General features: G+C 42.4%; 1 protein-coding gene and 1 long non-coding RNA gene across 2 annotated transcripts in view; one reads left to right on the top strand and one right to left on the bottom strand.

The window, feature by feature from the left end:
- Positions 1-891: 891 nt before the first annotated feature.
- LOC146972206 (uncharacterized) overlaps positions 892-15,049 on the bottom strand; it is a 110,041-nt gene continuing 95,883 nt past the window's right edge. The window contains exon 4 of the long non-coding RNA XR_015037854.1: positions 892-1,018. This is a non-coding gene — a long non-coding RNA (uncharacterized LOC146972206). The remainder of the gene's footprint in view (positions 1,019-15,049) is intronic.
- LOC146972207 (transcriptional repressor scratch 1-like) lies at positions 1,016-10,387 on the top strand. Its single transcript, XM_085802156.1, has 2 exons — positions 1,016-1,433; positions 6,085-10,387. Exons 1-2 carry the CDS (start codon positions 1,319-1,321, stop codon positions 6,810-6,812), a joined length of 843 nt encoding a protein of 280 aa, XP_085658282.1. The 5' UTR covers positions 1,016-1,318; the 3' UTR covers positions 6,813-10,387.

The raw sequence follows: 15,049 nt of genomic DNA, 5'->3' as shown, positions 1-15,049 counted from the left end.
AAAACCATAACAATAATTTCCATTCTTATCTCCCCAAAACATGGCGCCTCGCCTCACACACAGAGGAACTGACACACACACACACACACACACACACACACACACACACACACACACACACACACACACACACACACACACACACACACACACACACACACACACACACACACACACTTAAAAAATGAAGAGAAAGGAAAGAAGGAGGGAGAAGGAGAATGAAAGACAGAGAAAAAGAGAAAGAGGGGGGGTGATAACAGCGTCAATAAATCATCCGGGCCAGTCGCTTCTCCCCGGGGATGTGGGATGGATTAAATTAAGCACTCCCTCTACCCGTGTGCCTATCCATCCCTCCATCCTCTCCCTCTCCTCTCTCTCTCTCTCTCTCTCTCTCTGCGCCGTATAAATGCCAACAGCTGATCGCGAGACAGCACACGGAACACCTCGCGGAAGCTGCAGAAAGAGACGAGGGGAACAGAGGGAGAGAGAGAGAGTGAGAGAGAGAGTGAGAGAGAGAAGAGAGAGGGATACAGAAAGAGAAAGAGGGGATGCTGTTGACCCGCTCGGCCGCAGGGAATCTTATTGTGGTTTTTTACCGAGTAGTCGCTCTTACCGGGAATTAAGGACTATTTCTGCGGCAAAGAGGGAAGGACGAGGTGTCCGACATTTATTCTGAAAAGCTTCCAAAAAAAAAATCGTCCTTCCATTTTTTCACCCCCATTTATTTTCTTCGGATCCCTCCCTCCTCCTCCTCCTCCTCTTCCTCCTCCTCTTCCTCCTCCATCTCTTCTTCCTCTTCTTTAAAGAGGCCCGGAGAACCACCGCATGCGCCCCAGGGTACCTTCAACTGCCTGTTATTTTGTTTTCATTTATTTTATTTATTTATTTTAATTTATTTTTTTTGGGACAGCTCGCGAGCCTCTGCCGCCTGCCCGCGAGCTCAGAGAGCGCGAGGCAACCCCCCTGAGGGAGCTGTCCGGTGCTGAAGTTGCATTTCTCTTCTTCTCTGCACGAGGACCTTATAGCGGGGAGACAGAAGACGTCCAGAGACTCACACACACAAGAAATAGTAGCCTAATAATAAAAAAGCGGCACTTGAACGGACAAGTGTTTTCCACGGCTCGCGCTTCCTCCTAAAAACCTGAAGACAATCTTCCTCCGTGTTGGTGGTTGGTTGGTGTGTTAACGGGCGAGTCACCACGCTGGCCAGGCCGTCGGCGATCGCCCGTGTCTGTGAGTGTGTGTCGTTGTGTTTGTGAGTGTGTGTGTGTGCGTGTGTGTGTGTGTGTGTGTGAGTGTGTGTCGGTGTCGCACCACCATGCCAAGGTCTTTCCTGGTGAAAAAGGTGAAACTAGATGATTTCTCCTCTGGGGCGGATTTGGAGAACGTCTACCGGCACAGGACAGACCTCAGCCTGCGGCTCCATGACAAAGGTAGGTCAGGCTGCCTACACAACCAACACTAACAGGTGTCTCAAACACAAGTCGGGCTCTTAGAGGAGGAGGAGGAGGAGGAGGAGGAGGAGGAGGAAGATGAGGAGGATAAGGATGAGGACAGGGAATCTAACGATGCTGTTTCCCAAATAAGGCTGCATGTGTGTGAGATCATGAGGTGGATTTACCTGTTGTGCCCAGGAAGGATTCCCTCACTGTGCATCATGTTGAAAAGAGCTGACACATCAGTGCAGACATGCAACTCTTAATAACAGATAACTCCTCCTGTGTTGCTATAAGGAGCACAGACTTTGTGCATTTATCTGATGGATACCCTGTAATATTACTGTAATTCATCTGCAGCCTTTCATGGTTGTTTGGCTACCTGTAGGCTGATGTGGGTGTACTCAAGGCAGATAAGTATCCTATAATTGACAGCAGAGAGTTATCACATAGTTATGCCCTTTCTCGTGGGTAATAAAAGCTTCAAAGCCGTGTACTAAGCAGTGCATTGCAAAATAAGCAATTCTGCATGACTTCAAAGGATTATTAGTGTGGACTGTAAAAGCTCCACGTGCACTTCAGAGGACAGCTGGAGCACAGGATAAGTGGGACACGGGAAAACTGATGACTGACAATCTCAATAACCAATAGTGCCTGCTCAGTGAGTGTTACCCCACACCACATAATCTGGCACTTTATTTACTGAGAGTGGAAAAGATAAAGCAGGCTTGGTTTTAAGTGGCTGGTCGTTTGTAAGAGTTGAGCTGCCACCGAAGCGGAAAGGTCACTTGAGAAATCAACTAAATCCAGCGCGTCCCATGTTTCATTGATTTTGGCTCATTGTCAGGAGGGACTCCCCCCCCCACCACCCCCCACCTCCCTTTTTGCTGGCTAAGTAAGGTTAAAAGAGATAAAGACTGCATAGAGGTTATTAATATCTGGTTCGCTTTCACTTTGGGTTTGTGGAATTACAGAGGGCAAAGCTCAGCCAAAGTCTAATTGTTCATTAATTCACAAAGCAGGACTTGTGTGGACATGTGTGTGCAAGGTCAGTGTGAAGCTAATGGTGTTTATGTCCCACAGGCTGGGTGTGGATGTCTTAGACAGAAATTGATCCAACAAAACATTTGTCAGTAGTTTATACGGTTTAAGTCATACCACTGATGAAATGTGTCCGCCTGCAGGTGCAGCACAAGTAAGCAGTGGTTTATCTTACATGCGGCAACACTGTGATGAAAAGCATCACTGCCGTCGGACAGGTGTTTTCCTGATTTTTTTCTTCTTGGTTGCATTTAAAATTGGCCTCCTCTCCTACATCCCGCATGAGGGGTTTGTCTGTGCTCAGTGTCCAGGTGTATACGCGTCCTCTGTTTTTGCAGTGTTGGCAGATTTTTGCACAACAATTCCTCACCTAGACTGGAGCTTTTTAATGAACGTATGACTCCCTGTGTGGCTACAACGACGGCCACAAGCTGATTATTATCACATAGATATAGAAGAGGAACAGAATTGACCTGCCTGACCATTTTTATCTGACTTTATGGCCACTGATGAACTGTTGAATATACAGTAGGTTAACAGATCCTTAATCTGAGCAGCGGTTCTCTCCAAGGGGACTGATTGTGTTGATCTGGATCTTATCTGGTCTACGTGTTGATTATGAATAATATTTTATAAGATTTAATCTCTGGGTTTTAACAGGGCAGGTCCCATTGCAATTATCCTGAAGTTCCAAAGCTGTGAACTTCCCCACACCCTGCAACTGTGTGCGTCACATCTTGAGCCCACACTAAAAACCAGAGATGTCCTTGTCATGTAAATGAAGCCACTGCACTGCTTCCACCTCCATGTCAATGACACATTGATGCACATCAACATGTGTATTCCGTGTGTTCTCCCTCTGTACCTCTCTGCTCATAAAGCAAAAAGCTGTCAGTGGTGTATTTATAATGTCGAGGTTAACAAGCCCGGCTCGGCTTGACATGCGATCTGCAGCCTCAGCAGCGCTGTGTAACGCTGCCTGCACCGGCCACCTTTTGTCTCCATCCCTATGATGGAAACAGCTTAATGCGGCTTCCACAGACAGTACAGTACAGGCTCGACCCACAACAGTGCGCCACGTTAGGAACAACTTTCTGCTTGAATGAACCAGCTTTTGGAATAATTCATGCTCCACCCGTGTTCCCTGTGCTGTGTGTAATGGGACTGTGTTTTCAGATGGGATGCCATGACAGATGCGCTAGCAGGAGCTGTTAGGCCTATCATATGTAGACAGATATGTGGTATAACATGGGGCTTGTTGCATCTGAGAACTCCCCAGAGAGACTGGATGCATAATAATAACAGACATTTGTTAAGGGGACGCAGGACCAGGCTGTATATGAGGCTGTTTTGCAGCATATGATGGCGATGCATGCAGTTAATCACATCTGTCTTATTGAAAACTTCTAATATGACAAATATGTAACAAAAATGTCACATCCAATTAATCACAAGTTTTCATCATAATGATAAGAAGCTAATATTTAGTGGGCCTGCTTGAAATAGTCTTACAGCTGTCTTATTTTGGTTTTTATATTTAGTTTTTTTTGTTGGCTCAACAGACTTGTAACTTGTAACTGAGGTTAAATAATGGGTTAACACTAAATGTCAATCAGTTGTACATGAATTTAAAAAAAAATAGCCCATGTAGGTCGTATTATGGTTGTCATGCAGTTAAGTCAGTTTAAGTCTTTAACCTATCAGCTATGTGCAAGAAATCACCCAGTGTGTTCAGCAAAACATGTGTCAACATGTGTAGATCCACACTCAGAAATGATGTATTTAATCTGTAGCTGTGTCAGCTGCATCTAAAGGTATTTTATATTGTGTGTTCTTGGACATAAGATCGTCAGAATGTGTTACTGTGTGTACATTGCTTTATTGTATGTAAATATGTATTCTTGTTTCATTGACATTTACGTATTTGTGCCAATGAAAAACATGCATTAAACTGTAAATACTTGGCATTTTGTCAGCAGAGTGGCAGCATCATCTAACCTGCACATACACTGTATATCTATACTACTTTAGACTGAGTTTCAATATCTGTATTTTCTCATAAGCCTTGCAGTGCAAGTCTCCAACCCCCCTGATCTGTGAGAGACCTCCAAAGTGTTGACTGCACACACTGAGCCTGTACAGCAGCCTTGCTGTTACTGTCCATTGACCTGCACTGCACTGGATCTGTCCGTGGTGCTGATGCTCATTTTCACACGCTAAATCAGCTTTCTCAAGTTCAGGGTCAGCCGGTACGCATTTATCTTCCACAGAGGAACTGTTTTAACTGCAACCTTTGAGGGCTGAGGGGAATTATATTGCTGAATTATCTCTGCACTAACACCGCAGGCTCTTTTCACTCGGGCAACAGGTGCGCAGGAGATAGACATACAGTCTGTGCTACAGTGTGCCAATCCAGTCATTCACACACTGCTCGTTCGCAGTTTAAAGTGGTTACAGTTTCTGCTGCAGTACTGATGGGGAGTTGACAACCTTCCCTTATCACTTGTGCAAGGCGAATGCAGGAAATGGGACTTGGCCATGGCCATAGTTGCTGCAGTATGGGGTAGATCCATACTGAAGGAGTGCGACTATCACTGTATTCTGTAAACGCTTACACCTGATAGATGCCAATTTTTTTTTATCAGTACATTTAGAGTGAGATCAGGACAAAATGCCATTTACTGGGAAAAAAAAAATACTGCGTACGACCACAGATGTTATTTAGATGTCATGGAAATCATTGTAAAATTGCTGATCTAGGATCAGATCTGAAAACTTCTGTTTCTCCTACTGTGCTGCCATCTTTGATTTTCTGCCCTTTCAGTTTAAAGGAAATATGGCACCTGGCTTGTCAACACATACATTACAACACCACCTGTCATGTCAGCGTTTGTGTCCATCCGCAGCGGCTTAATGCTGTTTCTACGTACAACATACTGACCTAACATGTTACATACAGCAACATGTTAGAAGCACATTACTGCGTGAATGAGCCACCTGTCTGGAATACTTATGTCTTATGTGTTTTGCATCGTACTCAAGTGGGATGGAGAAAAAAACACACCACACAGCTTTTAATAATAGCTTTTAATGTCACTAATGGGGTGATAGTATAGTTGTTTACTAATATAACTGTCTAGTGTGGTTTGAGGAAACACTTATTTAATTCCACCATGCTGGTCTCTGAATCTCAGTCACTGTTGTCTCGGTGAGGGAAGATACAGCTGGGGAAGGGGGACTATCTGATTTCACTCTGTGCTTCCTGTTCAGCCGGCTACAGCAGTCTAACGGTGTCAATCCAAATGTTTTTCCCTGTTGCCCCTCTGTCAGATAGATATACACTTCTCCTGCATGTCCACTGCATTTGTTATGAAAGGTCTCTGGCGTGGTGGGTGGAAATATTTGCTCCTGTGCCCTCTTTGTGCCTCTTGAGATAGATTTAATATAATAGTTTCCTTCTTTAATACCCATCAGATCATGCTGTGGCTGCAGCAGGAACAAAATTCATTTGTCTGTTTTTGTATGGTGGTTCACTGTGAAGCTTTTTTTTTTTTTTCCTTTACCCATTTTCTTTTAACCTAATACTGTTTTCTTTTTTCCATATCAGCTGGTTACATCAGTGACTACATCAGCCCTGTTGTGTACGATGGTGAAAGTGACAGTGGGATCAAGGTGCCCTCTCCTGACCCCCTCTATGATGGTATCCACAGTGACTACGGGGCCCCCGACTCCGAGTCTCCCGACAGCCCCGGCTCAGAAATCACTGATGGCTACATCAACGGAGATGCTGCGGTGAGCGAGGGTTACACAGTTGATGCCTTCTTCATCACCGACGGCCGCTCGAGGAGGAAAGCCCTGAGCAGCCCCAGGACCATTCAGAGGCACACCTGCAACGAGTGCGGCAAAACCTACGCCACGTCTTCCAACCTGAGCCGGCACAAACAGACACACCGCTCGCTGGACAGCAAGCTGGCAAAGAAATGTCCAACCTGCGGGAAGGTGTACGTGTCCATGCCCGCCATGGCCATGCACCTGCTCACTCACGACCTCAAGCACAAGTGTGATGTATGCGGGAAGGCGTTCAGTCGACCTTGGCTTTTACAGGGTCACATGCGCTCCCACACGGGCGAGAAGCCTTTCGGGTGCGCTCACTGCGGGAAGGCCTTCGCAGACCGCTCGAACCTGCGCGCTCACATGCAGACCCACTCGGCCTTCAAGCACTTCAAATGTAAACGCTGCAACAAGACCTTCGCGCTCAAGAGTTACCTGAACAAGCACTACGAGTCTGCCTGCTTCAAAGGCCCCTTCTCTCCTCTTGGCCCCCTAGATGCATGACCCCCTGCATATGTAAAACAACAGACAAAACTGCAGACATATAGATTGCCATTATCCTTACAGACTGAACTGCAGACACAAACAATCTATTTTTGGTCAGAATATGACCTCGCTTTCCCTCCTCCCCCCTCTTTCTCTCACTCCTCCCCCCACCTTGCTTTCCATTGGAGCCTATTCATGATGATGATGATGATGATGATGATGATGAAGATAGCACAATTTTTTCTCCTTGAGATTTGCCCACTTAAGGATTTAACTGATCTACGCATGCACTTCCTCAAAAAAACTCCTTACTTCCTCTTCCTCTGTCGGTCCTGGATAGAGACAATAAAACTAACTCGGCTTCCTTCTGGCATCTAGATACAATATGACACCGTATATTTTGGGACACACATGATGATGAGGACGACAACAAAGACAATAGTAAGCCTATAGCTACTGAGTTCCTCCCTGCATTGAAATGCAGTGAAAGAATTTTTCCTTCCGATTTTGTTCTTTTTTGGGGGAATAATAGTAATAATAATGATAATAATAATGTTCTGCTGCACCAAGTGACCATATTCTCTCCACTACTGAGGTAAAATACTATTTATTTATTTATGTACTTATTTACTTATTTATTTACTTATTTCAGCATTTTATTTCTTTTTTATTTATTGTAAGTTTATACTTGATTTGATAACAATGAAGTGATGCCATTATTTATTTGTTGCACTTTAATTTCTGTATATGTATGTAGGATGTTTGCCAACCTCTTTTTATCACTACAGGCCAAAGCATATGTCACTTTTTTGAGTACTATTTTTTCCTATTATGTTGTTTACCTTTTTCTTATTAACGTTATTGCATGCAAAAAAGAAAAAAAAGAAAAAGAAAAAAAAGACGATGAAATCTATGCCAACATCATAAAAAGCTTATGATTTTTGCCAAAATCCAATAGATAGAACCTGAGGGCAATATTTTTTCTCTTGGAGCCTCCGTAGGACTCTTAAAAAGCAATAATCACCTAATGCATGGTATTTTATGATGAAGTTATGAAGTATTACCTACTACTGTATAGCAGTTTAAAAATCAGGTATGTTTTACTTCACCTATAGTCATAAACAGAAAAATACTAATATTACAGACATCAGGGAACATGCCAATGTAGTGTTAGAGTATCAAAAAGAAAAGTCCTGTCTTTCCTCTCTTGTTATGCACTGCCTGCCTCTTAGTGAGTAGAACTAATGTAGGATGTAGGCTAGAGAGGCTGGGATCAGCTGCCTGCTGGGTGTGAGGCCTATTGTAGGATAACTAAAACCTCTACTGACCTGCGCGAGGCTAACGCCAGCATGAAACAGACCTGCTGACAATAAGCAGGAGAGGCCTCTCAACATTTTACTCAGATTGGATCACTGACCATTCATGACAGTGTAATTGTTTTCTTAAAGTTTGGGGATGTTAAAATGCTAGAAAACATCAGTCATGTCCTGCAGCCAAAACATAACAACAACAACAGGTCTTAAACAACCTTGTAATAAGGCTAAAGGGCATTTCATAATTCTCTTGATACAAACAAACACTAAAATGGTGTTAACAAAGCAATCAGACTGGAGAATCATGCACTGGAATGTGCATCGACCCAGAATGATACAACATGGTATTTAGCAAACTCTCACTACAGTATCTTAAACAGAATACCAATTCAAAGTTTGGCGCATTGTTGCATTTGGACCGAGGTCAACTTTAAATGCAATGCATTATTCAGCTACCCTTCCAGTGCACTTCCAAACCCTACAGCGTGCATTCTTAAACCACAGAGAAAGCATGCACTTAAGATGGATGGTCTGATTGCAGCATAACTGTACAGTCCCATACTGTAGATGCACACCACAGAGTCCTGATTATTCTGCAGTAGGCCCCTTTCATCCCCGCTGGGCCGACCATAGGCTAACTCTATGAGTGATATACCTACAGACAGGCTAACTTTAATCATCCCGGACCCATAGACGGTTTAACGTTTGATATAGCTGGCCAATACCAGTGTTGCTGAACCCAGTTCTCTGCAGCTCAGAAACCTTTTCTACAGATTCATGGAGCTTCCTGAGAGACAGACTGAGGACACACAGATCCGCACAAAAACAAATTAAGCGCTCGTTTGTTCAAATGCCATACTACAGTATATTGTCCACATTGTAACCTTGCATCAAGAACACAGTGCCTGCCAATTGGGTAACACAATCTGTGTCCACCGTCAAGCTTTTGACAACTGAGAAGAAATGGGTTTAATATTCAGATGTAGATCTCTGACAAATAAGTTTTGATAACTGCAGTGCTTCCTCAAGCATGAGATTACTGGGCTTGACTGATTCCCAACACCAGTTAGGGTTATAGAGACACAACAGAGAGTCTGCCCTGTTATACAGACCCATTACCTAATCTCATTTACTTCTGAGGGATTAAGCTATAGGACCTGTGCACAACACCAAAGGCTACCACATCTGACAATGTCCAGAAGTTGAAAAAAAAATTGTGATAAATGTTTCGTTGCATAATAAGACGATACAATCTTTAACAAAGAAGCTTTTTTGAAAAATGTAGCTCACAAGTCAGTTACAAGGCGGAAGTTTTTGTTGTGAATGGAGCACTCGGTATGTGAGTCAGCAAACTGCAGGTCTTATCTCTCTCCCTGATGTGTGAACCAGATTTGAGCTGCAATTACTTGAATTGTATCAGATGATTAGTCACAGAGCTCCAACTTGTTAGGGCTTACATTTAGGTTTTTTGTCTTTTTATCTGTGACTTTTAAGCCTTGGACACAATAATCAAAACAGAGACTGACAGAAATAACAATAAATTGTTATTCTAACAACTGATTCTAAAAACTCATTTCTCACTATATCTGTATGAGTGAGACAGAAAACAGTAAAAACACTGCTGCTGCTACTGTAGCGGGTGATAACAATGTGACAAGTACAAAGTTACTAAACATACCACTAACCATATCTCTGACTGCAACGTCGTCTCCAGGTGTTGTTTACATGTCACAGATTATTTCATTGTGTATTAAAACTCTTTGCACTGCAGTCTACATGTCATAAAGGGACATACAGTATTTAAAGTGGTCCACGTATTGCTGGTCACTGGTTTTAAAGCAGAAAAACTGAGTTTGTGCATCCGTTTGTCTGTGTGTCTGTCTCTGGGTGAGCTCCAGATCTGATCTCTCTAAGCACTTCCATTCTAGTCATTTCCACCTTAAAGAAAGTAGCACAATGAAACTAACTAGAATTCAGGTAGAGAAGAATTAAAAACCTTGTACTAGCTTGACCTCTCTTCTTTTTTTGTATTTCCAAGTTAAAGAATGATGATAACCTAAATAATCATTTATTGCAAGAGGGTTTGTAAAGAATCCTTTGGATTGATACATTTTTACTGCTGTATAGCGAATATCTGACAGACCTTATCTCAGGAGGTTTGGATCTCTGTTGCAGAGAGACAATCTCCTGGGGTTTTTTTGAGCCAGTATTCAGACAATGTAAGCACAATGAACACAAAGCATTTTGTGGCACTTCATAATAAAGAATAATCTTAATGAACTGAGGAAGTTGGTTGCAGTTTTGTGTCTTGTCTTCTGTCTTCCATGACTAACACACACCAACCATTGTGCCTGAGTGGTGAATAATGCCGTTACTTCATCCATTTAAATCCTTGCTCCATATGCGTGTTAAAGCTTTTAACATAATTCATGCAAATAAAGTAAGTTTACCTTTAAGTCAGAAGAGTGGTTCACACAGAGGAGCACTCACTCTGGACTCGACGGTCCACACTTAGTATTAGCTCTGTCAATACAGTATGTTTAAAGAGGGACTGGGTTAACACGGGTGCACAGTGGGCTCATTAGCACTCTTTAGGCTGGAAGCTATCTGCCAGTAATGGGCTGCCTGGATGGCTAAATACAGCAGTTTGTTAATTCCATATTTGGACTATTAAAAGTGGTTAAGTAGCTTAAGTAGGCCTGAAAACTTCAAATGTGCAGTGTTTTTCTATAACCTTGATTATGGAAAAATTAAAGCAAAAGTTTAGAGAAAGTATCTTTAAGTTTAATTGACAATGTGTCTATAATATATAAAAAAAACATCAGATAATAATCAGATTTTGATTCATAATTGCTAAATCCTGACAAGTGGTCAGAGGTACTCATTTTAAACCAATAAGAGGAGCACAGACACAATCTACATTTAAGAGGTTTGAGGCTTCATGGTCCCTAAAATTCAGTAACAATCACCTTCACAGTTAACAGGCAGAGTAAGCAGCCAGATTTGTCATAAACTGTGGTTATCCCACTTCAACAACAGCCATTAACATGAAACATACAAGAAGCTTCACAACTCACTACCATAATGATCTTCTGTCCTATTTCAGGATTTTCTCTCATGTTTCATATAATTTAAATTCAGTTTTTGGCGATTTCCAAAAATAAAATCAAAGTCCTACAACAACACTGCAATCTTAAAATGGATTAAAGATTCTCACATATCCACACCCATACTGTACAATATTCACTGACAACCGGTGGTGGACAGAGCCAAAGAATGAGAAGAAATTGGAAATTTTGTGTAGAGATTTTAGGATTAGAAATTTAACTTGTAAGGGTTTCCTCTTTCCTGGAACAAACAGCTGGAGGGAGAGAACGTACAGTAATACTCCTGTTGCAGAAAACTCAAACTTTAGATTGACCCCAGTGACAACAGCGGCGTGGAAGAGGACCTGACAAAGGAGCTGATGGTGTTTCTGTGTAGTGGCTGTGATCCAGGGCTACAGGTTGCTCTGTGGGGCCGTGGTCGTGTGGGCTTCCTGTTACACTGCAGAAAATGTGGAAAAGTGACCAACAGACATTTGTCTTGCAGTGACTTTGAATTAAAGGTGACCCGATTAGGCACCGTTTCAACCGGATCTCACCTAAAAATGACACGGCACTTTGGAGACACTGACAGCAGAAGGCGTACTGTATGACAACTCATTACACTTCTGTAGAAGTACACAACTCATAACTCACCTCTTTTCTTTCCTCTTACCTCTTCCTCTCTTTTTATTTTCTCATCGTCAGGTCGGTGTTTACTGCTTCGTTTACGCGGTGCAGCCTGTTAGATGATTCTTGCTGTTAGCCCTCAGTAAGCAGAGACAGTCCAAATCTTTTGTTGCTATGCCAACACTTGAGGTATCCAGGCAATACACTATCTACAGTATCTATAGTAGTAAAGTATCTGAACTGCCTCAACAAGACACAATGCAGCACTTTGTGTAGTTTTATGAAGTACAGTGTATCTTGCAACCCTAACCGGAAAATTGGTTTCACAGCAGTTGCAAAAAGACAGAGAAGCGACTGCCCACGCCGGTGAATCACCTTCTCCTGCCTCCCCCCGTCTTCCGCTTCTCATCACCTTTCTCTTTTCTCTTTCATATTTCTTTTTTCACCAGATGTGAGGAAACAGGGAGAAGAGGTTCTCTCCCTCTTGCCTCAACAGATGTTCTCCCCTATCTCCGCTCTCTCTCATCTCCCTTCTCTCTCCATCACCTGCTCGATTCTTCCTCCCATCTCTTTTCCTTCTTGTTGCATCCTCTCATCCACCCCTTTTCTCCTCCAACCACCTCATCTTTCTCTCTCCTGCCAAGTCAAACCAGGCCATCAGGCCTTTGAGGACCTGAAAGTCATTTAACTCCTGGTAGATAATAAGTCTTAGAATATAGCTCCTCTCAGATAATAAGCTTTATCACTTGATTGCTCTGCACGCTCCCTGCTGTCTTTAGATTCATGTCCAGGGACCTACTCAAGCGAATCACACTATTTCCTTCCTGGCAAGTCAAATTAACGCTGTGTGTGTGTGCATGTGTGTGTGTGTGTGTGTGTGTGTATGAACGACTACTCATAATAGGGAGCGAGGGAATGCTGAGGGTGCAAAATAAAATCAAAACAGCAAAGGTTGCTCTCCAACAGTTAACAGGTCTAATTGTTGAAATAGTTCAACAGTTAAAGTAGTCACAAGTGTGACATTAGCCTCTTTAGTTAACCTGGTGCTGACTTGAATTTTGATCAGTTTCTTGGTCCCACAGAAAACCCTCTCATCTCCTGTCCTCCATCACTTCCTGCGCTTTAACTTTCACCTCCTCCTTCTCTCACATCTCCTCCCCTCTCCCTCATCACTGAACTCCCACTGCATTATTAGAATTTCTACTTAATCATGAGGTAGCACTTGTTGATAGTCACTGTAATGAGATGAATTAAAGTGATAAAACTTCAAAAGGGAAAACTCTTGTTAAAAAAAAAAGTCTCTATAGTTTGTGAAAGCAAGTTAAATCTCTTTTAAGGTGTAATTTTCTGATTGAAGAACGCCTGGACAATTTTTGATTTCTGAGGCTTGAAATTTACCCAAAAAGATCTAGATGATGATCTGAAGAAGAGTGAGGAGCATCTTACAGTTTTTCTCGATTGCTAAGACACATTTCTCGAAAGCTTCTCTCATTTTCTCTAAACTGTGAACACAAACCCCAATTTTCAAGCTACATTCACAAAACCTCAGACTCTTGTTGCAAAACCAAACTTTCACGTCAAAACAGTTCAATCTGTGCCCAAAACTGAACTATGTTGTCAAATCGTGCCCCGAGTCAATCAAAATTAAAAACACTACTGAGCAGTCACTAAACACAACATAGAAAAATAGAAAACACAATGCTCAGCACATGAAGCCGTAGAAATAAATGTTTATCCTTCACTGTAAGCTAAATGTTGCAAAACAAAAACCTGTGCATTTAGCACTTCTATCCTTCCCTTTCTTTCACCCTCCTCCTTCCCTCCCCATGTCCATTTCATCCCCTTTTCCTTCCTTCTTCTTTTTTCTTCCCAGTTCATCCCTCCCTCCCTCATCCTCTCTTCCTTCACCCTGTCGTCTCTCATCTTCTCCTCTTGCAAAACAAAAAACCTGTGCATTTACGTAGTAGCACTTGTACATAGTACAGTACTGTAAAAAAAAAAAAAAAAAAGAAGTACAAAAAACAGAAATCCTGTGCATTTTACACGTAGCACTTGTACAGTACAAAAACAAACAGAAATCTTGTGCATTTAGTACTTGTATACAGTAAGCCTACGTAAAAATAAAGTACAAAAATATAGAAATGAGAAGTGCATAACTCAGCCACAGCATCATTTCTCTGTACTGGATCAGGCCACAGGACTTCATCCTGAACTAGCTTACAGTATATATGCCCTCACATCATTAGACACAAGTGTTATCAATTTTGAGTTGCTGTGTTCAATCGGTGAAACTTGTGCTTTACTTGTGTTTGACTTTTGCCACCTGTGCTCAGCATTATGCAACACAGGTGCATCACAATGAAAATGTGTTGGTAAGATGTGTCTAAACAGGTGAAAAGTGCTGATGGTTTTGCCAAAAGAGTGACTGATTCAATCAGTGGGTTCAGGCAACTGAAAATTTGGTTCAGACAACAGGGTTTAGTGTTTTAGCAATTGAGAAAAACTGTAAATGATCAGTGAGGCAACAGAGGAACTGAGGCACAAATAAAAACAGTGTCTACCTGGTGAAAATGAGGACTTCCCTCTGAGTTAGAGAAAGCAAGCATCTGCAACTTTACTGGCTCCTACACTACACTACCCCCCCTCCCCCCTCCCCCCTCCCCACACACACACCTCCCAGCCTCCTCCTCCCATGTTGCATTGAGTTTCCTGCAGAAAGGTGTAAGGAAGTGATGTCATGGCTATTAAAGATGACCTTAGATGTGTCTGTGATCAGCTGTGGGAAATGTTCTGCAGGTTAAGAAAGCAGAAATCTAATGAGCACATCACTCATCCGCTCCCTCGCTTTCCTCGCCCTTCCCTGCTCTCTCGTTGTGTCTCCTCTCATTCATGTCACTCCCCCTCCACCCAACCTCTGTTATATTAGGCAGAGCACTAATAAGTCCGACTTCCTCTGGGTTCTATGATGTCATCTGTTAAAGTATAGGCATCGTCATGTGCTTTATAAACTCAGTCAGTGCCGTGCTGCGATAGTGCCTAACTATTTAAACAATGCTTTAAGTTAATGGATATGTTTGAACAAATCAAATGATCAAAACAATCTTCTATTATATTGTATTGGTACCGTCCATAAAATTTACATTATGTTGTCATTCTGAAACACTGAGACTGCGATACACTGTTAATCATCCATAAAACAAGGTTATAGCTTATCAATATAATTACTATG

The sequence above is a fragment of the Trachurus japonicus genome, chromosome 16 (assembly GCF_045865225.1).
Source record: "Trachurus japonicus isolate A0001 chromosome 16, Traja_1.0".
Lineage (NCBI taxonomy): Eukaryota > Metazoa > Chordata > Actinopteri > Carangiformes > Carangidae > Trachurus > Trachurus japonicus.
This window is presented reverse-complemented; position numbering and strand designations above follow the sequence as displayed.